Source organism: Maylandia zebra, linkage group LG2 (assembly GCF_041146795.1).
Source record: "Maylandia zebra isolate NMK-2024a linkage group LG2, Mzebra_GT3a, whole genome shotgun sequence".
In the NCBI taxonomy this organism is placed as follows: Eukaryota; Metazoa; Chordata; class Actinopteri; order Cichliformes; family Cichlidae; genus Maylandia; species Maylandia zebra.
This window is the reverse complement of record NC_135168.1, coordinates 36,825,558-36,853,299: the sequence shown is the minus strand read 5'-3', so window position 1 is coordinate 36,853,299 and position 27,742 is coordinate 36,825,558. Positions and strand designations below refer to the sequence as shown.

At 42.6% G+C, this 27,742-nt stretch overlaps 1 protein-coding gene across 4 annotated transcripts in view; it reads right to left on the bottom strand.

Annotated features, from left to right (window-relative positions):
• nlgn3a (neuroligin 3a) overlaps positions 1-27,742 on the bottom strand; it is a 139,192-nt gene that overhangs the window by 22,121 nt on the left and 89,329 nt on the right. For all 4 annotated transcript variants that reach the window (XM_004541005.3, XM_076891944.1, XM_004541006.3 and 1 more), the window contains one exon: positions 23,516-23,701. In XM_004541005.3, coding sequence (XP_004541062.1) covers positions 23,516-23,701 — 186 coding nt within the window. The remainder of the gene's footprint in view (positions 1-23,515; positions 23,702-27,742) is intronic.

Here is a 27,742-nt window from a genome sequence, read left to right as displayed (position 1 = left end):
TCACTGCTGCAGTGCTAAGATTGGCCTGATAGCTGTGTACACACAACAACGTGCACTGTCAGCGAGCCTTGACAAGGCGTCGATGTGGAAATGTGAAGAATAATGAGTTATTACAGGGTTATCTGTGTGTATCTCCATGTCATGACTGTGTAAGCGGCTCTGCTAATCTCATTAGATGAGACAAGTTGTTAAAGATGTTTTCTGATTTCCTCTCTCTTCTCTCTTACTGCTTCCACAAATAGATTTCAGATCAGTGTGCTGAGAGGAAATGATTAGTGCTTTTAGCTCCCACGGAAACCGGTTTTTCACGAGAGAATTGTGCAAGTGGCTGCTGCGTAGCGCCAGTAAAAAACATCTGACTCCTGTTGTTTCTAAATATATGCACCATATTTTACACCCCATCTGCATTGTATAGCAGCCCCAAAGCTTGGTTCATTTTTATATATGCAGCCAGCAGTGACAGCTGGAAACAAAGAGAGCACTGACTTCAAGGAAGCTAGTACAAATCAGATGTAAAATATGTCTAGCATGGGTGGGTCAAAGATATAAGTCACACACAAATACGACAATTCAGCCATGAAATGTGAAAGGATGGGAAGCTTCTATTCTTGGCGACATCTTGCCAATGACAGCCAGATGGGACGGCTGAAACTCATTTTTGGGCCAAGGAAAGCCACGGAGAGGGCGCAGTTGCATTTGTGACAGACAAATTATCACAAGGGGCGTACAACCCCCCTGGGGGAGGCAGAGAAGTAAAGGAAGAGTGACAGGGAGAGAGAAAGAGAACCCCGGTCAAAGTCTTATGGAAAAAAAAAAAATTAGCTGTGAGCTGTAGGGGTATGGGAGGTGAAACTGAGATGGATACGCACAACCCAGCTAAAAGCAGTTGGTGGGTGGAAGCTTACTGTGCCTTTTCACAGACTTCCAAAACAGCAGATTGCTTGCTTGCAAGCCTTTGAGTCTTGTTTCGAATAGACGACGTCCCTGATCTGATTGTAGCTTACAAACAAAGGCAAACAATGTTCATGCGCACAGAGCTGATGGCCAAGCATGCACATGTGCGTCCTCAAAGCATCATTTGTCTCTCCAGGGAAGTCCAATCCTACTCCGGCTTACGTAGAAAATACCTAAAGGCGATGTTTATTATATATACACTATGCAAAACACCCACATAAATACTAATGCACACACACACACACACACACACACACACACATACACGGGCACATTCAACAATTCAGGAAACTCATTAAAAACTGCACGCGGACCACCTCGTAGGCAGCAACCTTTTTTCTCTGACCAAGAACATCAACAACTCTTTTAATCTAAAACAGCATAAATGAACCAGAACCAGAGGACACACTGGAAAAAAAACCCTCCCCTGGACGTGTTGTAATTCCTGCTCCACTCTCGAAATTACAGTGCTCTTCCTATTAGAAAGACTCCCTCCATTACAGATGCCTTTAAGGGTCAGTGCTCACACCAGCAGCAGAATCTGAGCTGATTAACTATTGTACCATGCATGAACGTGCCAGGGCGGGCACGGGTTCCAACAGGGTAAACATATTCTTCTAGCTGTGCCTGTGTCACTCTGTGTTCCTCTCTCGCAACGTCTGACACCACTGTTCCCTGCTCTGCCCGTCGTGCCAGCAGCCCTGCAGCCAGAAGCCACAAAAGCTTTGTTTAATTCAAGGCGGCACTCCATGCAAACAGCGGCCAAATATGGGAGGGATATGCGTCTCCTTCTCCTCAACCTCATTCTTGTGCACACATTAAAGATAGAGAGCGACGCTGAGTCTGGGATGGGACCTGATCTCAGCACCTGAATGTGGAATTACCTGCTCTGAAGAGGGCAGCTGGGTTTGTTCACACACACACATAAACACACACTACCATGTGTGCCCATCAGTAGCCTGCCTACTGTGTGCAGTGAAGAGATAGCAACAGTGTGACAACAGCCTATCCCTGGAGAGCACTATGCCTGCCTTCCCTGCCTCATGCTTCATACTGTAAATTCCCATTGAGTCAATTACCGTGGCAGACTCTTTAGCCACCACGGCCACTTACTGTAAGTGGACGTTGAGACAATTGGGTTATGACATGTTCTGCTGTAAAAATGGTTTGGAAAAGTTCCATCGGCAGCAGAGGCTCCCAGAAAAATCTACTCAAACAAATCAAGTCAACTGGAAATCCGAACAATTAAGAGCTATTTGTGCAGCCTATCTGAACTCAGCAACCAGCGACTGAGCATCGATCCTCCTCAAAACTAATCTCGATCAATCCATGCAAATGTTTTTATTTTGATTAGAAAAATACACAGAGTTGCTGAGATGTTGACTTTAGTAATAGAGATTAAAAATGTGTTGACCAAAGTGTTCATCAATCTGAAATGCCTTGTTTTTTTTCACCCCTTCTCTCTGCCGTCCAAACTGAAAAACATATCGCAGCAAGACAAACAGGCCGACGTATGGATGAACCGAGCCGCCGACATCTATTCTCATTGTGTCACAGACAAAGAACAGAGGACGGGGAAGAAGAGGGAGGTCATGGGAGGATAACAGGAGGATAGGGGTGTGTGTGAGTGTGTGTGGGGGGTGATAAGACTCTTAAAGTTCCTCAGTGTGTGCTACTGTCCCCGGAGAGTATTCAAGGCAAGGCAGAGACTCTCTGCATAGGAAATAGCACTCAGCATGCTAACTGTGACTTTGCATTCATTGTGAGGAAGACACAAGCATCTTAATGTATCGGGTGACTCATGCAACCATTTCATCTCGAATACGCGCTTGCTCCAAAAGCTCGGATAAGAAGGCTTTGAAATGATTGCAGTGTGATTTGTGATTTGGAAAATGTAATTTCTCAGCAGTTTGAGATCGCAACATACCTGAGATTTCCAACTGAAACGGCTTTGCTACTAATGCAGATTTGTCAAACCAGTGCTTGAACTATTTGATTTTTTATTTTACTGAAGCCCTAAAAAACCTTAAATAAGTTTGTTTCTTCATTTGGGCAGTTTTATTTTCTCAGCTAGTTGACAGCTAAGCAGCATCGCTGGCACTTGAAATAATTTACTGTAAGTATTTCCATTTAACCGTATTTTGTGCAGCTCTGCCACCTCTTTGTGAGGTCATATTCGGTTATGATGCTCTGCAACTGTGAGTAAATATAAGCCTGTGTATTAGATTTTGGAGCCTGAGATGAAATCTAATTTCTGCGAGCTGAGTGAGAGAGATTGCTTGCTGATACATATCCAAGGCCACATCTGGTAGACCCTATCAAATATACATGAACTTGTGGAGATCATGATATGGCAGCGCTCCCATTATTTCCCCACGACCGCAGCACATTCGTGCTCATTGTATTCCTTGTTCGATACTGCTGCCGACATTTACTTTGATATTTACAAAGTTTGCAAAAGACAAACACAGCGACACACTCACACACACACCTTCTGTGTCGGTGCTTGCCAAAAAATCCTGGTTACTTTCTGATCTCTTAAGGATACCATTTAAGAACTGAAGATTGTAATGGAGGCAATAAAGCATGGAGATGACTTTCCTGATATTGAAATGTGACAGTTAATTTCAGTCATTGGTGGAGCCAGCTGATAACAGATTGATAGTGTCACAAACTGTAATGGACAAGTAATTAATATCTATTGCGCTGCCTCCATTTGGAACACTAATGTATCATATTGAATTTCAGATGGGGGGGGGGGGGGGGGGGGGAAACGAATGACAGAAAACATCTCAATGTCTGGCATGGAGTCAACCTCATTTCAATCCGGGACGCTCTAATAACAAGGACTATATACATTCCCCTTTCAGAGCAGCACTCCAACCATTTTCAATTTTGGCAGGGGAGAAAGTAGAGTATTTTTACCTCCAGTCTTCTCTGTCAAACTCTGAAAAGGCCAAATGGGAAGTGGTGGGCAGTTTCTTCACCACCTCAATACCAAATATTGTGGTGGCTGTTTACAGTGGAGTCGGGCTGCAGGGAGTAAAACACAGAGTGACAGGCCGAGGTCTCGGCACAAGGGCAAAAAGCTGTGAGTCTCTTCCCTGGTCACTTCATTCACTCCTCTTTTGTATGTGTGTGTGCGTGTGTGAGAAAGCCCGTACACAGAGGCATCACTCTCTTCACTTATGTTGTATGCATATATAGCATATACATACATCTGCATTCTGGTTAACTTTTGTCATGCCGCTGTGTGCTGTGTGCCCATTCAATAGTTGCCGTTCCACCTCAGCGATCAGCTTCAGATTATCAGTCTTTCACAGTCAAGAGGCAAGAGGAGACGAGAGAAGATAACAAACAAAAAAGAAAAAGAAAATATAATGGTCATGTGAGAGCATGCGCGGTTATCTTTGTCGTGTTTCTGTCCTCTTTCTTGGTGCTAAAATGCTTTTCAGTTTTCATATCCTCGCCTGTATTCTCTTCTCTCTGTTGTGCCTCGTGCTGCCAGTGCCATCAGGCACACAGCTGTAGCCACATGAATCCGCCCGGAGAGGGAAAGTATGTGGTCTTACATGAACACATGGAGTGTGTGTATGTGTGTGTGTCTGTGTGTGTAGCTGTGGTGAGGTGAGCACAGAGATCGGGGGAGGGGGGTGCAGTATTTACACAGGACAACCTTTAATGACAGTCAGTCCCATGGGTTTGGACCTGCCAAAACCAGATTGTGTGTATGAGCTGTGTGCTAAAAATGTCCACCCCACTTTTTGTGCATGTTTGTGCAGTACTGATGCGAGTCTGCAGAGATGAGTTATGAGTGCGCACGGGTGTGTGTGAATGAGACAGAGTGTGCTAGTCTATCAGTTAGGCCGCATACTGGCATGCTTCACTTTCTCAATGTCAAGCAAACACATATTCAACAGCAACTAACGTCACAACACTTGACACATATCGCACCCACAGACATTCTTTTCCAGCGCACATTCAGAGTGGCATCGGTAAGCCTATTGCCATTACTATAGAATGTGTCATTGTCAGCTTTCATCACCACCTAAAGAAATGACAAGCGGGTCTGGGGCCTCGTTTATAAATCAGTGCGTAGGCTTGATGCTAAAATTGTGCATGCACACAAAGGAATATGTACGCACACCTGCAGTCAGTGTACCCGTTATAAATCGCAGTCCACCTGGAAATAGGGTGGATGAGCTTCATATCCCATCATCTAAACACCCACATTCAACTATATATGGTCAGTGCAAATGAATGTGCATCGAGTGATGTCGCTCATCAACAGGTTACGTGGTTCTCTAGCAGTGTGAATCCTTGCACATCCATCATGCAGCTTTATGCACGAGTGTCAGCATGGTTATTTCTTCATACCTTCCCCAAATAATCAATATTATCTAGCTAGATATACAACAAGGAAAACAACTTTTTTATTGGGCAAAAAAAGCCTTAATTTTATTTTTTCACTAAAAACTGTTTGATATAACAGATGCCACAGTAGCATCTATGCTATCGCTTGAGGAGCCACCATTGTTGGTTTTGAACAACAACTCTCACACTACCTAACACTTGTGCTGATTGGTCAGAATCGATGAGGTTTAACTAGCTAAAGGCTTACAAACATGGATTCCCTGAGGATTCCCTTGCTAGATAATAAGAATATGGATTATATAGTAATAACATGTTATTCCAACAGGAACAGGAAACACTTTTCTTCATCATTCTCATGCCCGGTTTGAACTTCAGCAGGTCATCTCGACCATATCGACATGCCTAAAAGCATTGAGTTGCTGCCTCGTGATTGGCTGATTAGACGTATTCATGTTAATGAGCAATTAAACAGGTATAGCTAATGCAGAGGTTGGTCAGTGTCCAAATGAACATGTGTATATATATCTGTATGAATACAATACATATATGAAGGTGTGTTCTTTTGACCAGAAATGTATATGTATATAAGTCTCTATATTGTATTACTATATTTATCAAAATATGTTTGATTTTCACAATAATTCATTTAAGGCCCACCAACTATTTGTTTGACACTCCTCAGCAAATTACATGGTCTATCCATGGATCCTTGGATAAAGTGACAACGGCCACTGAGCAAACACCATCTGCTGACTGTTAAAATGTATTAATTGGAGCTAGAGTTTTTTTGTTTTGTTTTTTGGTCGAAACAGCAAGCAGTAGTGTTTCATGTTTACTAAATTAGATTTAAATTACTTCATTTTTAAGTGCCATAAAGGCAGTATGAATAAAACTCCTGATCACAGTGTGTATTTGTAGAATATCGCACATACTGAATGTTTATCACTTTGATAGATGTGCTCGGTTTAAGACTAAAGGGCTACACAGATATATTTGCATTTAGCAAATCTGACAGATGAATGTACTTAAGTGAATTAATGAAAAATGCTGTGTTCTCAAACTTTAAAATACTTAAGATTCATAAGTGCACATACATTGTTTTATTCTCAACTTTTTGCACTTTAATTGTCTCATGTCAGCAATTGTCTTATGTTTGTCCAACATGGTTTTATTACTTGCCAGGGAAAGAATTACTTATTCTGTGTACACTTCCTGAGATTTCAAAGTGACAACAGAGTCTGCACTTGCTGTCATTTACTGTAAATAGCTGGGAGCATATCTGTTCTACCACACACTGATTCCTGTCAGCTTCTCACCATGAAGCTGTGCACTTTGTTTGTCTGCATTTCTGCATGGAAACTGTTACTGACTGGCTTGTGTTAATTCAATGAAGTACTTCCATGGTAACATGTTTTCCTGTTTGAATTTTAATCAAACATGAGCCAGTCTTTTTTAGCCAAGGATGTGTTTTGGCTGTAAGAGTGGGTGCAGTGTTTTTGGCTCTGATCTGTAGCTGTTCCAGTGAATGCCATCAGATATTCACAGTGCCATCTCTGATGTCACAGCTTTCCATCCTCCTTGCCAGCTTCATCAGTTTTGACACAGAGAAATAGACTTGTGCGTTTGGGTCTCTGACAAATTACAGCAATACAATCTACAGTCCTTGAATAATTTAACACCGTACTACTTTTTTTTGAGGGGGGGGGGGGGGGGGGGAATTGGAAAAAACAAAAAACACAGACACACCAAACTGCCCACTTTTCTCTGCAGAAGGTATCATCTGCACGTCCTCTGAGATTTTGAAATCTTGTATCTTTCTTTATCTACAAGTGAGGAGCATTTTCCTGGCATCGTAGATGCTGGTGGCTGTCTCCAGAGAAAGCGCAGGTGCCCGTGCTCCAAACATTTTCCCTGTGGGCTTGGGTCGGAGAGAGAGAGGGGGGCAAAGCAAGTTGGAATAATAGTTGATCTATGCCGGGAAGGATTATTTTGTACATCTCTTTAATAGAGACCAGAGGGAGAGGAGGAGTAGCAAAAGCTGGTAGGACTGTAGTAAAGTGACTCTGTTTCATATAGAGTCTCCCTCTCCTCCTCCTAATGAGCATTCTATTAGCAGCTAGGGGACGGATTTAGGCAGTTAGGCATACGGAGAAGGCTGGCTAACAATGCAAGCGGTTAGCTAAACAGCTGTTCTATCTCTGCTGCCACCTCCCATCTTCGGCTAATGAAGCCCTCACCGATGAACAGGAGTCCCGTGACATGCAGGAGAACAGCCACAGACATTCAGTCAGGGACTCTCAGTCACTCACAATCCTCCTATAAAGTCTATGTCGAGGATAGCTTCACCGATAGGACAACTCGGGCTCCAATTAGATGGTGGCTCTAAGGGGAACCCTAAGAATAGCACATTGGGCGAGCAAGCTCAGACAATTTTATGAGCACTCCGTCCTGCTCTGTATTTGGTAACCAAACACCGACTTTGTGTTTTTCTGGCTGGAAAATGTCCGAAGCTATGAAGCATTTCATATCAGATAATAAACCAATCACAGGGATGATTTTTGTGAAATGTTGCACTGTTACATTTCATTATCCTCTACAGTGTGAGCAGTGTTCACAGTGGTGGGCATCGATCAAGATTAGTGGCACGCCATATGGGTTTGTCAACATCCGAACCACTGCAGAGGATGCGCGCTCTCCAAACAGCCTTCACTTAAACAAGGAGAAATGATTCAGGGGTGCTGACTATTTTTCATATTATAAAATATGATGCAGCATTATGTCTGGCTAACAAAAAAAACACTATTTGTTTTACTTAAATGTTCAGTCTGTCAAAGGCTTGATTATGTACTGAAAGCCTGGGTCACCTTCAAAATGATACACAGTTAAGATTTACTTTGCAGGTATTCTTGTTTGCTTTGTTGAGCAGTCACTTTAGCTGTCAAAGCCTGCTGGCATGCTTAAATGAAGTGCTGTTTTGAATGTGCAACTGCATCAAAGCTTGGGCAGGAAGTGTCAGGATTCTAAAAGTCTGCTTAGATTTTGAAGCAATTAGCCAGGTGCGCTTACTGTGGGTGAGAAAATAGGAGTTCAGTGCAATTTCTTTTCTGGTCGTTGTTCACACGGTTACTTCTGCCACTCTGTTGAATATTAAACACCACATCACGAACAGCTCTGAGGCGTAAGGGTTCCTTTTAGTGTTTTATTTAATCTGACTTTGTTACCTTAGCTGGATTTCGCGCGAGTTTTCTTTGACTCGTACATCGCTGTTCTTGTTTTTAATTTAATGAACTGGAGGCTCACTGGTTCCTGATCCACCACAACCTCGAGCTTTGAAAAACACTCGAGGAGGCATAATCAAGTTGAGGCAACACCTGTTTTCTTGTTATTGTATAAACAGTTCTTTTTTTTTAAACCCAAAACTATTGGATCAAAACAAATCCATGAACCGGTGCAATGATATGAAATATAAAAACTTTATGTGTGGAAAATTTTGACATCAGTACACATTACTGTGCAAAAGTCTTGAGTCATGGCTCATTTAATTTTTGTGCTTTCAAAGTGGTCTTGAGCTATAGTGCTCCAGGCTTTCTGGATGTCTTTCAGATTTTTCTTTTGGACACTGAATGCTTTTTCACTTGTTACTGATTTTCAGTCCAGCCCTTGTATCCGACTATTTTTAGGTGAATGTTTTTGTGTTTGTTTGTTTTTTTGTTTGCTTGTGAAGCCACTTATGGCAGGAGGTAGTTACAAGAGGAAGTAGACCAGCCACCTTGGAAATCTTAATCTGATCATATCACTTGGTAGTGGCAAGGCCTCGATGTAACAGGTTCATTTCAATCGTTTATTTGATAATTAAGTCAAGTAATCAAAAATAAGACTGGATCTGCAGCAAACAAAAGTTTAATAAAACCCATAGAATTAGAAGTATAAGTGGGTAGTACGATGGTGCGGTGGTTAGCACCTTTGCCTTACAGCACAAAGATTCTGGGTTGCAATCCTTCATCTAGCCAATTGATTTCTATGTGTTTTCTGTGTTTGTGTGTTCTATTTGTGTCTAAAGACATGCAAGTAGTGGGGTTAGGTTAACTGGAGATTCCATATTGCCCATAGGTGCAATTGGTTTTGTCTCTCTTTATTAGCCCTGCAATACACTGACAACCTGTCCAGGGTGTACCTGCCTTTCACCTGATAGTAGCTGGGATTTGTGCAAGCGCAGCCTAAATTGGACAAGTGGAAGAAAATAGATGGATAATAAAGTATTATCTTAACCATTTCAAAAACACAAGAGCTACAATCACAATACTAAAATAGTTAAAATATCAGCCCAGCAAAACAAGCAAATTAATACAGCTACCTTGGGGAGACAATTTACACTAAGGAGTGCCCAGGGGTGCAACTTACTACTGAACAGATGTGCTTCACTGCAAACTGAAAACATACCATAATAGACCCATTTCTGTAATATACTCACATATCTATATTATTGCTAATATATATTGTAATATATCTATATCACTAAAGCACTTCTGGATGGATGCAAACTGCATTTCGTTGCCCTGTACCTGTGCATGTGCAATGACAATAAAGTTGAATTCTATTCTATTCTATTCTATTTGTGCCGCAGTGCTTTTACTCACAGGCACAAGTCTTGGGAGGGGACCTCACCAAAGGCTAACTGTGAAGGCTGACTGAAAGTTAAAACTAAACAAAAACAGATGAACTCTACAGAAACCCAATACCAAATGAGGCAACTCAGTTCAAATACAAAACACTTCTGTGGTTAATATATTGAAATATGCAATCAAGCTAACATACAAAAGACAACAGAGTAGCAGGGGAGATCACTACAAAGGAGAAAATTGGCTGTTATCTGCCTTACTGTAGTCCAAACTAGAGATTTAATGCTGTGATCCTTTTCACCACTGTCAGGCTCTGGGCAGCCAAAAAGCCACCAAAGGAGATAACAAAGCTAGTCCACAAACATTAGGATCAGGAAGACTATAACAGAAAGAGAGTTACTACACATGTTTTGACAGTTAGTTTAACACATTGAATGCATTTTCTAAATACCTACAAGCAGAATGAGACCAAAAAGCAAAGAGAGACTTAACAGTGGTTAAGATGCCACTTGTAATCAAGCTCTGATCAGAGAGCTAGAAGATGAGTCAGGGTTAATGCTGCGTTCAAAAGCAATACTCAGGTGAGGAGTGTTTTTTCACTGGGAATTCCCTTACAACACACTTAACACTGACCTATGAATCAGTCAAGCATAAAAAGACCCCTTTTAACTCAAGGGATGAACCAGTGTTTTGTCTACACACAACAAGAACCCTAAGGCAATTTCTTACCACCTTGTTGCAAAGACACATAATTTGTTCCCATTTCTTTAGCCGAATCTCTAAAAAATGTCAAAGATAACACAGTTTGACAGGTATAAAATTGTACTTTTGAACCAACAAGGTGATTTCCAAAGAGCTAGTATCCAAAAACCTGGCATATCTCAGCATGGTGTGCAGCATGTCCTTAAAAATGTGAGGAAACCAGACAAATAGAGGGTAACAGGAGAAGTTGTAGGTCTGAAAAACCATGTACAACTTCTGAAAGTCAAGGCCTTAAGAAAATAAGAAAAAAAATATTGAAGCGGTGTGTGGGATCATCTTTACAGAGAATGTAACAAACGGCATCATCCAAAGAAGAGCTTTGGAATATCCTTCATGAAGCTTGCAGAGCTAAAGACTACTTAAATACTGTGAAACTTTTCACACAGGTCCTAAAACCCCAATATATCCCCCCAAATATAAAAACAGTTACGCGTTTGATGGTTGCTAAAGTCAGAAGTTTTCAAATTCTACACATGAGCAGTTTAACGTGGCTCAGGAGAGCCTTTTCCTTCTAACCATTGAATTGTAGCTGCAGCGTTCTAACCTGGTTATACTGTCAATGCTGCAAATGTTGTGTATTGATAAATCATGTGCAAAGATTGTGAGATTTCTATGTATCAGTACACAAATTTCCAGGGGTAAACCCAGAGCTGATTCTTATTTTTCTTCCTTTTCACACAGCCAGAGATTTAGTAAAAAGATAGACCCATTGTCCCAGGATGAGACATTTGTATTGACAACCTGTGCATGTTCTGTCTCCCAGAAAGATGAGCTAGAGGAGCCAGGAGCAGTGTAGACACATATAGATACAGGGCAACATGCACATCGATAACTTTACATCACACACCAGTGAATTACATGAGCGCAAAGATACTGCAGTGAACTTCAGCATACTATTTTATTTGAGGCAGTTGTGGCAAAGGGCAAAAAAATAAATCGGGTTCTCCTCCGTTTTGAAGTCCTATATCTGTGGCACGAAGGGAGCAATTTGTAGAGTGCACCGAATTATACTCTTATGATTGCTCAATCATTATGGTATAGGAGGTCAGCTGGTGGGTGGGCTCCACATCTTTGTTAAAAGCATGCAGAAGCCATTACCTGTTGTTAAGATGATACTTTATTTGTAGCATGTGGATGGTATAAAGGTAAAAAGTGAACTTTTCTTCTCAAAGCATTTGTCTCTAAAACCTGTAACAGGTAATCTCTCGGTTCAAATACAAACCAAAGGTGATCACTGTAACCTGAGATAGAAGTTCCTGTTCAGGAGAGAGAAACTGTCTTCAAGTTGTGAAATAGCAAATTGGCAATGTTTTTCTGTAACAGTTGCATTTGATTTGGTGAGTCACTCTCTTTTACCACTGAAAAGGATCTATAGCTTATGTTACCTCTCTAAGCAAAAAATCTATTACAGCCTTGTGGGCCTGAGAGCTAAAGATTTAGTCTTTTTGTCAGTTTGCACAATGTTGGCCCTTTACAGTAGGGGTTTCTGCTTGTCAGCATGATTGCTGAAGTTCGTCTCATTGGGGATTTTATTGTGCTCAGACTATGCAAATTTTTACAGCTAATACATTTGCACTGCCCGGAACTGAACGACTCAAACGCGGAGCTACAGCTTGCGACTGCACGTCACAGCCTCACACACGCACAGTGAAGAGCTGAGGTGTAAATTACAGCACATTATGTCACTGGTAGGAATCCAGATGGTATACACGAATATCATTGTCTGCATCACACTGTGATGGGCTCTCAGCGAGAAAATCCCACGAGCTCGGCCCAACTGCAAAGTAATTGGACTGATGTTTTTTCCTATGCGACATTTCTTATCGCACACTGAAAAAACAAATTTCCCTTCAAACCATCTTGTCTGTAAGCACAAACTGTACCAAGTAGGGTAAATGTAAACAGAACGATGCATATGTTTCTGGATGCCTATAATCATGAAGCAGGCAAGTATTTTTCTCTTTGTATGGATGGAGTAGTTAGAGGAGAATGGAGTGAGAGTAAAATCATACATTTCCTATTTGAAAATAATGTAGGAGTTTGAAAAACATCACCGAAAAGCACTCGGAAACACCTGGTAAGGCTCCCTTTTTCCGCCAGCGGAGGATGTACACACATAAATCACATGGTATGAAAACCTGTGAAATTGACGAGAAACGCGATGGCGCTTTCAAGCATGGCGTGCTTTAAAAGCAGCTCCACAGTATCCATCTGTTATTCATGCAGAGACACTGAGCGCTTTTTCTTTCCCTCAGCCGAGAAAACAGATGCACAGCCACCGAAGGACTGACCCAGCTAGCCGTGGAGGTGAGCTGTCAGCTACAACAAGCAAACACGGAGTGCTCGGGGTCATCGCTAAAGGGGAAAGTTCAGCTAATTACACTGTAGTTGTTCATCTGGCAGACAAACACAGAAACAACCATGTATTTTTGCCTGGTGCAGAATGCCTAATGAATGAGTACAAACAATCATGGGTATAACAAAAAAAAAGAAAAGAAAGAAAGAGCAAAAAACTAATTTTAACAAGCAGGAAAGAGGGCAACAAAATAGGAAGACATAAGGAGAGGAAAGAAATAAACTAGATGGACATAATGAAATGTGAAAATGGCGTAAAGGGAAGATAGTGAGCGTCAGAAATTGGGCCGGTTTGTGTTGAACAACAGCGACCAAAGAGAGATAGAGAGAGAAAGCGAGGGAGAAGGTGTGAGAGGAGGAGGGAGGTCAGTGGAGATGTGGAGATGGGCGGAGGAGGAGGGGGAACGATGAGCCCCCAGTGCTCAGCTGTCAGTGCTTCCTCTGCAGGTGGGGCAGGAGGAGTGCCAAGTCCCTCTCTCCCACTCACACAGACACCCATGCATCGCTCTATAATGGATGCTTTACACTGGTGCCAGAGAAAGACTGAGGCAGAGAGAGGGAGACATGGTGAGAAGACGAGAAGAGACACGGGGGAGGGCGCGCAACAGAGAAAGAAAGAAACTGCTTTGAGAACAAGGAAAAGGAGCTCGAGAAAATGCCTCGGAGATGAAGGTGCTAGAGTGGGGATGAGTGCAGCGAGGAAATAGACAGACAGACAGACGGAAAGAAACCTCCATCAAGTCATTAGACCAATAAAGAGAGGAAGCAGACCAGACAGTCTGGGAGCAATATGATGCAGCTATTGGTATGATTGATCCAAAGCCTAAGAGGATCAAAGAACAGTAAGGGCACAGCGAGGAGCTGTGCCACCATTCCCCTCACCACTGCTGTCACTGTCTATTAGGAGCTGTTTGAATGCGCCCTTGACAATGATTTATCAAGAATGATTCATAGATTACATCTACCTGAACTAATGACTCGGCAGCGTCTTCACCGGGGACTGCAGGTCATAAACAGATGACATATTCTGTAGTGACCTCGTTCATCAGCTGCGATTAGATCCCAAAAGTAATCTCGGCAATACATCACCAGATGGGTCTCCTTGTATTATCTTGAAGAATGCTGCTCAGACAGCCCGTGTGTGCCACGAGTCTCTCAAGCTGCTGAGGTCTATCGTACCAGTTGTGGGTCCTGGGCTGCAGGTATATGCAATGCTCTGAGGTATTACCTTGGTTGATGGAGGCATGGATTTACTAAAGTACTCAATTATCCACTGCTTCTTACTCTGACCTGCTGCTTGTCTCTTTAACACCTATAACTCCATGCTTTATAGGCTCAAAGAACTGCTGCAAGCTGAGACAGACTAATGTCTGGAGCACTTGAATAAACTGCTTTCTCCATTTTAGGACCATTTGTCAATTCTTCATTCCTCGGCTCTCTCCTGGTGAGGGATAGGTAAAGCTGCCACACTCTGATGGACAGTCCGACTGGATATTATTTTCTAGAGTGTTCACCTCAAACTGGCTATCTGACCTCAAAGGCTTCTTTCCCCTCATAACACCCCTCCCACCTCACATTACTCTAGTGGGGCGCTTTTCCTTTTTTCCCCCTTCTGCTAAGCACAACTTTGATTTCAATTTCCTTCTGCGGAGCTTTGGAAGAAAAAAAAAGCCAATTTGCTGCTTGAATTAGGCTATTTACAATTTCTTTCAGTTTCAAAAAGAGTGTAATACCTTTTATTTGGTGGGTAATCCTCAGTCTTTGTTTAGGAAAAAATTAGGCAATTTTGCTTCACTATACAAAGTCGAAGACACCGTCCTTCAAAGAGTGACTGAAAAATGTCACAAAGACCACTTGTTAAAAGCAGTTTGCTTTTTCCACACAATGAAGGCGACGGTATGTGGCAGACAACAAAGCTGAGTAGTCAGCTTAAATAAATACAAGCATTCTTGCTCCGCAGAGATGGCATCCCCCTGGTTTAATTATCGCTCTTGTCAATCGAGGTGGAAGAATACAGCACCTGACAAGGCGCGTCCCCATTCTCTCATCTCGCATAGGTCTTTTTCACACCCTGAAATGCACAGACACCCTTCAGCAAACAGCCAAATCAAACCTCGAGATAGAGGCATTCTGTTGCCCCAAACACCCAGGTAACTTTACAGTGACGAGTCGCTGAATGCTTTTGACACCTTAGAAATGGGGTCTATTCAAGTTTGACAATTGTCCCTGAATTTTCTCAAGCTGGATGCATTTGCACAACAATGGCAGCTGCATGGTGTATGAATAACATCCCAGGGATGCGGTTATGCTGCTATCTTTCCTGGCGACTCTGAGGAAAATTCCAGCTCTTGCGAGGTACCTTTATTTGTCGCTTAAACCAGACAGGGAAAGGATGGGTGAACCCACACAAATGAAGTGGGCCAAGAACGTAGATGGATTGCACCTCTAGATCTGTACAGCAAGAGCTCAGTGCAGGGACATTAGCAGGCCTGTAGGCCATTCCGCAAGGAGAACGTCCCATGAGTCTTGTTTCAGAAAGAAAACCCACACGTGTTATTTTTCAAAGGTCATAGCCAGACGTAGACCAACATTACAGTTAAAGAAGTGATTCACTGCAACACTTCATGCAGCCTGTTGGCCTCCTTCTTCACTCTCTAAGACAGGGTAATTTAAAGCAGCATATATATTAGCCTTAAATTACGTGTTGTATCTCAAGATGCACCAGTGAATAAGAGCACAAGTTTTCAAGGCTCAACACACCCTTGCAATTCCAAGCATGCATAGACCAACAGTGTTTGTGTTCTTTACTCTAAGGACAACTACAAGCCTGCGTGTGCATCATAAATGCTTATCAGAGCAGAGGTTGGGTGCACATGCCAACACAAGCACTGAGTTAAAACAGGCAGATTTATTTGAGTTCAAATAGATGGCATCTTTATTTTCTCCCCTGTTTTTGCTTTGGAATCAGTCAGAATCAGTCCCTACATTGACCTTCAAAATTTGAATCTTCTCAAGCTGAGAGAGATTCAAAGTCCAGTGTAAAACAGAATGAAAATCTACAAAGTTATAATGTATGGAATACATAAATTAACAGGATCGCACAAGCCATGACACCAGTGAGCTCTTGGATCACACACACACAGCCTTGCCCGTACACACCCACCAGGCTTGAAACTGTAACACATCACATATGTTAATGTGCAGTGCACATTATAGCTGGGGACTTCAACCATGCTGATTTAAGGTCAGTATTTGAACAGCATATTAAATGTGCAATGAGGGGGAAAACACACACTGGATAAAGCCTACAGCAACATCCAAAAAGGCTACAGAGCAACCCCTGAAAACACGGACTGGAGCGTGTTCGAACATCAGGACCTTGAAGAGCACACAACATCAGTGCTCTCATATATTAACTTCTGTGTCAACAGTGTCACTGTGGACAAACGTCTCCTGGTGTATTCCAACCAGAATCTGAGTTGAAAAGAGGCATCAGAGAAGCCAAGGCAGCGTACAAGAGAAGGATCGAAGACCACTTCAGCAACAACAACTCATGACAGGTATGGCAGGGAGTTCAGCACTTAACCAACTACAAACCTTGCAATACCACGTTGACTGAGGGTAACGCGGCGCTTGAGGAGGAGCTGAACCACTTCTTCGCATGCTTTGAGGTGAAGGGACCAGAGGCGGCAGCAGCAAAAACATCGGACAGCAGCAGCAGCCCAAGCCTCATGGTGCAGGAATATGAGGTGAGGCGCACACTGAGGGCAGTGAACCCCAGGAAGGCCGCCGGACCAGATGGGGTAACCGCAAAGGTCCTAAAAGAGTGTGCAGACCAGCTGGCTGGGGTCTTCACTAAGATCTTCAACACTTCACTGTCCCAGTCCTGCATCCTGCCGTGCCTAAAGTCAGCCACAATTGTCCCACTGCCAAAGCGTACTAACATTAGCAGCCTCAACGACTACCGACCAGTTGCTCTAACACCTGTTATAATGAAGTGCTTCGAGAAACTGGTCCGACGTCACATCGTGTCCTGCCTGCCACCCACACTCGACCCGCTCCAGTTTGCATACAGAGCTAACAGATCAACTGAAGATGCCATTGCTACAATAATAATAATAATGGATTGCATTTATATAGCGCTTTTCGGGACCCCTCAAAGCGCTTTACAATACCACTATTCATTCACTCTCACATTCATACACTGGTGAAGGCAAGCTACAGTTGTAGCCACAGCTGCCCTGGGGCAGACTGACAGAGGCGAGGCTGCCATATCGCGCCATCGGCCCCTCTGGCCATCACCAGTAGGCGGTAGTTGAAGTGTCTTGCCCATGGACATAATGACCGACACTGTCCGAGCCGGGGCTCGAACCGGCAACCTTCCAATTACAAGACGAACACCCAACTCATAGGCCACAATCGCCCCGCTCCCCAAAGCTCCACACCGCTAGCTGCTGACCGTCTTCTACCGCTGCTCCATTGAAAGTGTGCTGACACATTGCATCGGTGTGTGGTTCTCCAGCTGCACCACAGCACACAGAAAGGCACTCCAGGGAGTCATCATTATGGCCCAAAAAATCCTTGGACATCCTCTTCCCTCCCTGAAGGACCTGTACAGCACTTGCTGTCTCAAGAGGGCACGCAGCATCCTACGGGATGGTACACACCCAGGACAGCGGGTGTTTAAGCTGCTGCCATCTGGCAGGAGGTTCAGGCTGCTGAGGTCCCGAACAAATAGACTCAAGGACAGCTTTTACAACAGGGCAATAGTCCTAATCAATGCAAATAGCTGACCTGACTGGCTACCTACCTGGACTTTTTTGGGGGGGAGGTAACAACGGTAAAAACAGTAACAATAATAATATTTATATTTATAACAAGATGCAATAACAATTAATGTGCAATAATAACAGTGTGGAATTCAAATACACTTCTTCTTCTTTTTTATTACTAAGTTAATATACTGCGTTGTGTTGTTTGTGTTGCGTTGTGATGTGTCGTATCATGTCGTGTTGTGTTATATGAAGTGCCGACGTACAGCTTTCCAATTTCATTGTACTATTGTACTATGGATGACTGTGCAATGACAATAAAGAGTTATCTTTCTTATCTTATCTTATATGTTAGCCAGAGCTGAACATGAAAAAAAAAATCATCTTTTGTTAATCATCTCTGAGTTTTTACTGTTTTTTTATGATTTCTTCTTGCTGAAGAATAATAAGTGTTACCTGATTATCACCTCCGCATTATTATGTTGTGACACCAATGAGCCGCCCACTGGAAGGCTAAATTAATACTCTCATAGGCAAAGGGGAGTAAAGTGGCGCAGAAGTTGGAGTGTGGCTGCTTTAAAGAACAAGTACATGTCAGGCTGTGTATTTTTGACCTATTGCAGGTTCCTGCTTGTACTTTTTGAGTGTTTATTTCTGTACCGTGCATGTAGAAACTGCCATTCTTCGACACTAGGTCTGGTATTTCGTGCATGCTAATGAGCTTCCTTCCATCTTGTCTTCGTTCTGGTGTGCTGATATTTTCTTTAAGCTGCAGATTGAGCAATGCTCGCCCATTTTAGAATGAGCAGGGGCCACTGTCGTGGTGTAAGAACGCTAAGCCTAATATTTCTTTAAATTACAATCATTGGCAAGCTAACGCCAGCAGGTTAACACTACAATCAGCTATTTTTGTACAACATCTTACTATAAACAAAGACTGAATGCTTTAGTTAGCCTTCTGTGTAAGTGCATACTTATGTTGTAATATCCATCACTGTATGACTCATGGCTCTAACAAGCCTGCTATTTGTTTTACTTGGTTTTCACTTGTTGATTTTAATCCTTTGGACTCTCTTTTAATCTTTCCTTTCATATTTAGTTTGTTAGGATTTGGGTTAAAGAATCCCCCTTAACAGCATTAATAAATAATTGATAAAGGTTTTGTTTGTGCGATGATTTCAGGGCCACAGTCCCCGATGGTAGTAAATGCCATAAAATACCTTGTGGATCTATCAAATCCCATGAAACGAGAAGGGCTAAATCCATGTTCAAAATCAACCTTTGCTTGAATCTCAGTTATACTCTTGAAGCTTTGTGGCTGTATCTTACCTACCTGGCTAAACATGCTCTGTAAGTGTCTTCCAAAACACATTTTGAAAGAATGACACTAGAAACACTAGACACTCGCAAATTTAAAACAACATCAGTGGCCTGTAATAAAGTTCATATTTAAGATTTTTTTTTAAAAAAAAGCAAAAACAATCTGTCGCTCTGATCTTCAGTTTCTCCAGATCCAATCACACATTCTATCACTTAATCAAATCCTCTCCTGTTCTTCCCACTAAATAGATTCAAACCTATGCCCTCTCCTGAAAACAAAGTACCTGCTCCCTTGCCCTCATGGTTCATGGGGTTTAAGTATTTGCAAGGAGGCGTCTTGCATTAAAATGCATTTGTACTCCTTGCACTTCTGTAATAAAACCCAGGCATTTAACATGTGTATTTATGGTTCTCAATAACCCAGAAGTCTTAATAAAAATGAAAGCTGACATTGGCATGAAGGATCCTCCTCACTAGCTGTCTTTAATGTCCAGAACATTCCATTAAAACGGGAGCACTTCCTTAGAAGTGGAGCTTTTATCCTGATTGCTTACTGGAAGAGAGGGAGGAAGGAAAAAAAAGAAAAAAGAAACCAAACGACCTTCAGCGCCTCTACACCTAGCCCTTCCCTCATGTGTGAGCTGTGAATGGACACGCCTGTGCTGACATATGTGCGGGGATGAGATGCACACTGACACTGAGTGTGAATGGCATAGTATATTTCCTTTGGGTTTTGAATTGAGCAACACTTCTTTGAATCTCTAGAGATATATGTACAAATGCACATGTCTGAGTCACTGGGCACTTGGTATTCTGCTCATGCACAGAAAAGCCATCTCAATTTTGAAATCATAACGATTATTAGGAGATAGGGGAAAAAGCCAAATCTGCATGTTTAATTAGCGCCTGTGCGATGCCAGATAGATAATACATGGGACTTGCTAATGTCCTTTCTTTTGAACTTCTTTAGCCATTTTCTTTTTGAAGATGGAGAAAAAAAGAAGATGGGGACAGAGATTTTCCTCAGTGGGAACACAACTGTTGAGCTACATTTAATAAGCTGGTCAAAAACACTCTCCTGCCGAGAGAGACTGCGCTTTTAATGACCATTCTGCTTCCAAAGTCTCAGATGTGCAGCAAGATTGCTTGCCACATACCAGACAAGGCAGCCATCTTATTAATAGCAACACACCACACATGCTGCAGACTAGGGAGCAGAAACCTAGAGAGGGAGACAAGGGAGAGAGACGCACTGGCACATGGTGAAAAAGAGCATGTCCCGTGCATGCTTTTACTGACTGTGTAGGCAAGGAGACAGATGGGTGAAGTAAGGATGAGATTGGATGTAGGACGAGGCAGGGCAGGCACCATGGTCTAAAAAAGCTAGCCCTCGCGAGAAGGCATCCAGACCAGCCTCCACACGGGCCAGGAGGGGAAAACTCCGTGATGGATGTACCCTGTGACTGGAGCCCTCGGCGCGCCCACACGAAAACGCCACCAAGGCCAGGCCAGCGGAGCAGGCAATCAAAGAGAGAGGCCAGAGGGCCAGGATGATATAGGAGAATTCAGCTTATTAAATAAGCTTCAGGAGGAGCATGGAGCATCTAAAATAAGTTGTCACTCTGCCACCAACAGGCATGAAAAGAGTCTCGGTTAGATGGAAAGTCTATGCACTGCAGGCGGTGATGACAGACTTTGTACCGTAAGAGTGGGAATACTGTCATTAAATACACCAACACACCAGGGAGCTTCAGTACAGTGTGCCATCATTGATTTCCTCTTTTTTTATTTTTTCACCTGGGCTTCATTATCGTGCATCTGAGCAGAACAGGAAGGGAAATGTTTGTGTATGTAGGGATGCAAATCTTATTCCATAATACCACATGTACCACTACTATGAAAATACTACTTCTCTAGTGGAAAAGGGTTTACATGCAAGCAAGTTGGAGTATAAATTCAGGGGCTGTGATGCACCGTGAGTGGTGTTTCTGACTTAATTTTCATTCAGACTGCAAAGTAGGAAGCTCAGTATAAGAGGCTCTATCAGAGATGCAACAGTCTGCTGACACGGATAGAAAATCATTACACAAGTCCATTACCAGAGGCCACCTGAAACCAGGTGTTCTTGTGTCACAGTTTGTAATTCAGTTGATTATATATTTTTATCCTTAATTTTCAACACTTTGTAGACCCGGACACTTTGATTCCCTTCTTGTTTGTGACGTTGCCTTGGCAACAACAGCATCTTACCAGTTTTCGCTTCGACGCTTAAGACCGAAGGAGGGGCGGGGTGGTGTACAGTGGAGGCTGTGAAAGCAGGTGCAAAAAGACATTTCTTCACTTGTATTTCCTGTCACATCCAGCAGCCCACTCCAGTCCTAAACTTTATATAATTACAACAATCTGTGCTCCCAGAGAGTCTGTGTGAAATCTGATTGCCATTGGTAACATTCACAGCAAGAGTCCTGGCGTGATAGAAGGCTTCCTGTTTCAATTTGCTAGGATCGCTCAAGTTTTACTGGCTTTTTCTTTTTTCTTATCCCATCAGTGGGGCATACATTTCCATTCAGGGGAAAAAACAGAGCCGGTAATATCCAATTTACTGGGAGGAGATGGTTTCTCTGGCAGTATAATAACATGCTACATGGAGCGTAGCATTATGAAGTATGAATAAAAAAAAGGCATTTATGGTAAAAATTCAATTCAAAAGCAGTCATCAGTCATCGGAGGAAATCAAGGCAATTAGTAACACTTTAATGCAAATTGGAGAATGCAAAACATATCACAAATCCTTGGCACTGTAATGGGGTTCCAAGGAAGAGACGATCAAATGACCTCTTTCAAACTCACCCTGGTTGGTCCACTAATCAAAAATCCAAGAAGAGAGATTTCACTCTGTTCTTGAATAGTGTGTGCTTCTGTGTGTGTGTTTGAGCTGGTGTGTGTAGTGATGGGGGTGTATCGCTTAATAGCTTTGTGGCCACAACACTGTCTGGGACCAGGCCTCTATCTACTGCAAGAGTGGTTTCTTTGATGTGGTTTATTTCCATGTAATGTACAGTAACAGCCCAGTGTTACACCTCCAGCCATCTGTGTCCAAAGCAACATGTTTGTGGCTTGTTAACATGTTTGCAATGAGGCTACATGAGCCTGGCTAAATGTAAAAATCTCTCAGTTGGAAAATAACATATAAAAAAATATAACATCGCTTTGCGGACTGCAGCCTGTCGCATTCACACAACTGTGGTCAATTAAGAGTTAATTTATCTGAATTTTAGGAGCTGGACAGCACCTCATACACTCCCCTTCGAGTGCTTTGACTATATGGTAAATGAACTGGTACTTATATATATAGTTTGTCTAATACTCACATTGCAATGGATGGATCTGGGGAAACTCAAAGTTCAGTATCATTCCCAAGGATACTTCAACATGCATACTGGAGTAGCCACAAAACTGTGCAATGACCTTCCAATTAGTAGACGATCTGCTCTACTTGCTGAGCCACAACTACCCATAATGCCTTAAATGACCCTTCCTACACCACTGGCAATTCATTCTCATTTTTGTACCTCACCCTACCTCCCCCAGCCCAGCTTGGGAGCTGCAGCCAGTCCTTATGAAGGCCTTCCCCAAACTGCAACCTCAGATCCATGCATCCATCCATGATGTCAAATCTAATTGAGGATGCGGTCCCTTACAGTAATGACTTTTAAATGTTTGCACAAAAACATGTAATAATTTCACTTTCAGTATTATGCATTTGGGCCTCCAGCAATTACTTACCTGTAATGCTCTATTTGAATTTAGTGATGCATTAGAGGAGGATTAGTATGAGGGATGTTTATTTCATGTCCAAGTCAAGCTTGCATGTTGCATTAAAGACAAGTCCAACATGAGCAGTAAATCATCATGAGGTGACATTAAAGTAGCAGCTAAACATTGTGATTTTGTTTTTTTAAAAAAGAAAACTTGCAAGTGTGCACCATTTAGCACGACGTGGCTACCTTGAAAAGCTCTCCTTAACATACAGTGTCTTGCTTCCAGTGTCACACTACACCCATTTTTTGGTACAGGGAAGAATACTAACAAACCGGCAGAATATGTCAAAGCCCACATGTGGCTTGAAATCCACCGTGAAGTTTCCATTTCTGGACTGAAAATCACATTCATTTGAATGCAAACTTGTTTCATCTTAAAACATTTCTTATGCTGCACAGTGAACTCGATTAGATTACTCGCTGTAACTCACTACCTGCATGCCTAGATAATATCAAGAAGCCTGCACACCAGCAGGCACAAGCTGAACAGCTATATCACACACAGCCCCACCACACCGGCGCCTCTGCCCCACTGTACCTTCAGAGTGATGGGAGAGCGTGAGCAGGCTGACACAAGAAGCTCCGATCCCAGAACCAAACACTGTGATGCGATTGGAATCTCCTCCGAAGAAGCCGATGTTCTCACTGATCCATCTCAAAGCCTGGATTTGGTCCAAGAGCCCATAGTTCCCTTTAGCTGCCTGGTCACCTGTGCTGAGGAAGCCTGCAACACAAAAAGAAGAAATTAAAAAGCCATGCAGTGAAAGCAAGTCAAATGAATCCCAGGCATAAAGTTGTTAGCCACTAAAGGTTTTCCACAATGACGGACACCCCACCCCGGTTTTGTCAGAAGAACCACAACACCAGGTTACTGCGGTTGTGAAATCATGACTTATTGGATGGCTCTTGGTAAAATAGGAGTGTGTGTGACCGCATGCCATCTGCACTTTATTGGAAATCAATGCCATGTCTCCCTGGGTAAACACCCATCATCAACAATATTGAGCAGCCGTGATGAAAACCTTGCAAATCTATGAAAACTCTGCGGACAGAGAAAGAGGAAAAAAAAAAGCTTCAAATGCTGCAAAAATAAGCAGTATGGAACGCACACACTGCACACGTGTTCTGAGTTTTATCCTGTCATTACCATTCTCTCTCCTGCTCCATAGTCCAACGAACTTACAGTCAAAACATTTACATCCAGCACTATTTATGTACATTTTCCTCCATGTCAGTAATCTGCTAGATTTGGACAATGAATTTCTCTTGGCTACATCAGCGCTTGTGTTCACACGCCACCCTTTCCCAGTTGCTCTCCAGGGCCTGAGCTCTGCCGACTGATGGTTAATGGAGAGTCACGGGAGAAGATCAAAGGCAAGCAATCCCCAAAGTCCCCACGGTGGAGTCGGTGTCCGTCAAACCCATGAGCATGCATGTGAGGTGACAGATGGGTGATGTGTGGAAACCAGCACCCCACTCTCTTTAGCAGCAACGCTGCCAAACACTTCACAAGCAATGAATGTGTTGGTGGTGAATGTTTGGAAGCCTCCGGTGGTCCTTCGGCATCTCGGCATTGTTCCTAACATCTATTTCGTGGTCTGTCGTCTATCCGTGTAAGGATAAACTGTCAAAGCGAAAGAAGATTACGGTTTTGATATTAGCAACGCATAAAAAAGAATTACATTTTTTTGACTCAGGTCAGCATAACAATGCTCACTTTAGATGAGCACTGATTAGAAAGTAGCTTTCTCTGTGGTCATTAGCTTGTTCATTGTGAGCAGTCTGTGTACAAAAACCCAGCATGTTCTCCACTGCTTATCATTTCTCTTTGTCTGAATCCGGGCACAATCTCCTATCTCAACCCGAACAGCAAACTCGCCTCGCCCTGAGGGCCTGTTGGCAGACACAAAGAGGGTGGGCAGGGGAAAGGCCAGGCCTGATCATCGATTGGAGAGAGGCAGTGGCACAGGAAGCAAAGCAGGAGACAAATGGATCAACAGATGGTCTCCTTCAGATGCATCCCTGAGGATGACAGAGCAGCAGGCCACATGCAGAGTGAGAGTGAAAGAGACAGACGCAGACGGAGAGAGGAGAAATCGGGGCTCCAATTGAAGAGCTTTTCCTTTTCTTTTTCTCTCGCGGCTCCTCCTCGCTTTCCGTCATCACTAAAGGACAACAGCTTTTACAACCTTCTCGAGGGTGCATGGAGGAGAGCGAGAGGGAGAGAGAGGGAGGAGAGACGTGACTCTCCCAGAATAACCCTCATTTGCAAAATGGTTCACACTTCACCAAGTGTATGTCAGTTGGGTTAAGAAATGTCAGGAGACTGGCATGTGAAAACGGACTCTGTACAACTGTTAGGCTAATTGAAAAGATACTGTAAACACTATCCATGTGGCATTGTAATATGCGGCATTGCTAAATAACAAGATGTAAATCATTAGAGCTGAATCCTCAGCTGGCACAGTTTAAAAAAGAAAAACAAAACACAGTTTCATGCTATGGTCTTTTGTGGCTTCTTGTTTAGCCGTGTTGATTCCTCTGCATAAATAAAACTGGTCATTAAAATGTAGAGGTGGAATCCAATATCTTAGACAGCAAGATATGCTGCAGGCACCATTTAAAAATACATCTAATATAGCTCCTGGTTATGTTTTAATTGGAAAGGTGACAGAAAGTATTTTCTTTGGAAAGCAATTAAGATAGCAAAGTAATTGTTTTTATGCATGCCTATTGCTATTTTTACATTGCAGACTTTTTACTATGGATGTGCCATTTTGTACATATTTGGAGTTGATGACCTATAAAACACCTCAGTCTCCTCTATGATTACAAAAAAAATTACTAAAAAGTAAGCTTACTTCAATGACACATAACACACTGTATAGCTTCACTTTGGTTCTGGTTTGAGCTCTCCAAATTTCCCCTTAAGCACCAGCGACAGGGTTATAGATTCCAGATATAGCAGATGATCCCTGTCTGATCAGCACTGCGTGGGCTTTGGCTGCACATAAACCATGATGTGCATTGCACTCTCGTTTCACAGCTCACACCTACACAGGACCTTGGGATTCTGGACTGAAGCTCAATGCTCCTGAAGTGTTTGATCAAGCTGGCAATGTGCTTGACTGCACTACTCAACCTGACTTCCATTTGATTTTTAACAAAAAAAAACAACATTTAAACATTAGGTGCTTTGCAAAGAGCATTTAATTCTAAACTGTAATACAGTATCAAACAATATCCATCTTTGTTAGTTACCCAAATTCAAATCAATATGCAAATGATCTTTTAAATGATGTCAACGATTAACTTTCAACCAAACTGTATACGCAATTACAGTGTCCCAGTCCAGTTAATTTAGCAAACGTGAAATCATCATTAAATACTAAATAGTTCTAGTTGATCTGTGTAAACAAATAAATTATTAATTATTAAACACATCATTTGTACTCATTTAATTTTCCCCACTACATTTTTATTCTTGCCTGCTGCGAGCTCTGTAACAAACTATAGATTTGCTGTGGGGTATTTTCACTTCACTCAGTAAGTGAGGCAATGCTCAAAACCCAATCCCTATGATAATGTGTGATTTACTTAATGCTTTGTTTTTCTCTTAAAACATTAAAAAAGCCACCTCAAAAACAATACTCATCTCCTACGTCAAGCTCGAGAGCCTCAGCGGGACGTGTTGGCTTGAGCGGAGAAAAGAAATCATCAAAATAAGCGTTATTTAAGTTGCTATTCTTAAATCATATAAAGCAAATCCATAATGTTTTCAATAACATCTGGTGAGAAAAGAAGTTATAAAAGAACCACATCTAATAATAATAATAATAGTAACTTCAAATGGTCTTTGTGGGTGAAACAAAGATTTCTAAATATGGAATCCAACAAGTCTGCGCAGTTCAGCTGGATTATGCATTATATTTGCACGAGAGTATCTTATTCGCCACAAACTGTGCAAGTTAATAACAGTGATTGTGTAGCCTTTCTCTGTGTGTTAGAACTGTAATTTATACTGACTGATTACATGATGAGTTTTTGTATCATGTCCCAAACCTATTCTTCCCTGACAGTGATGTGGTTCACTTTTTCTGTACGCGGGCAACTGGCATTTTCTCCTTGTGGCAGCAAAGAGACAGAGACTCAGTCGTGATCTCAGCTGCAACGGCAACGGAGAACGTGGTCCGGTCACAGCTGGGTCAGGTCACACCTGTCTCCTCGCATTGTCCCTGCTGGACGAAACACTGTGTGCGTCTTGTACGGCTACCCCTGCAAATACCATTGCTTCCCTAGTTACCTTAACATGACCAGAGAGTCGGATAGCGGCTACGGCACGTCGTCGTCCCCTCATGATGACGCGCTCGCTCCACTTTCACACATTTTTGCACACCAGCCACAATGTGCATTAGTTGAGCATTAGAAAAAAAGTGCAAAGCGTGACGTCACATATTGTGTGTGTGTTTTTTTTCATTTGGCTTGATCATGTTTCATCAATATGTGCGTGCCACCGTCTCAGTCTCAGAGTATGTGTTTCCTCCAGAGCCTGGAGCCTGATTTCCTTTTGCCATGCTTCTCAGCATTGATATTGCTTTATTGATTATGATTTAAATGTCTGTTTCCAGTATGGTGGGCTATAACTCACAAGTGTAGCAGCAAGGGGTGATGATAATGATCGCTCTGACCCCAGACATCTCTTTTAGCCCGCTCTCCCAGATAATAGAATGTGCGTAAACTAATGGACGAGGTTGAGAAGAGGTGA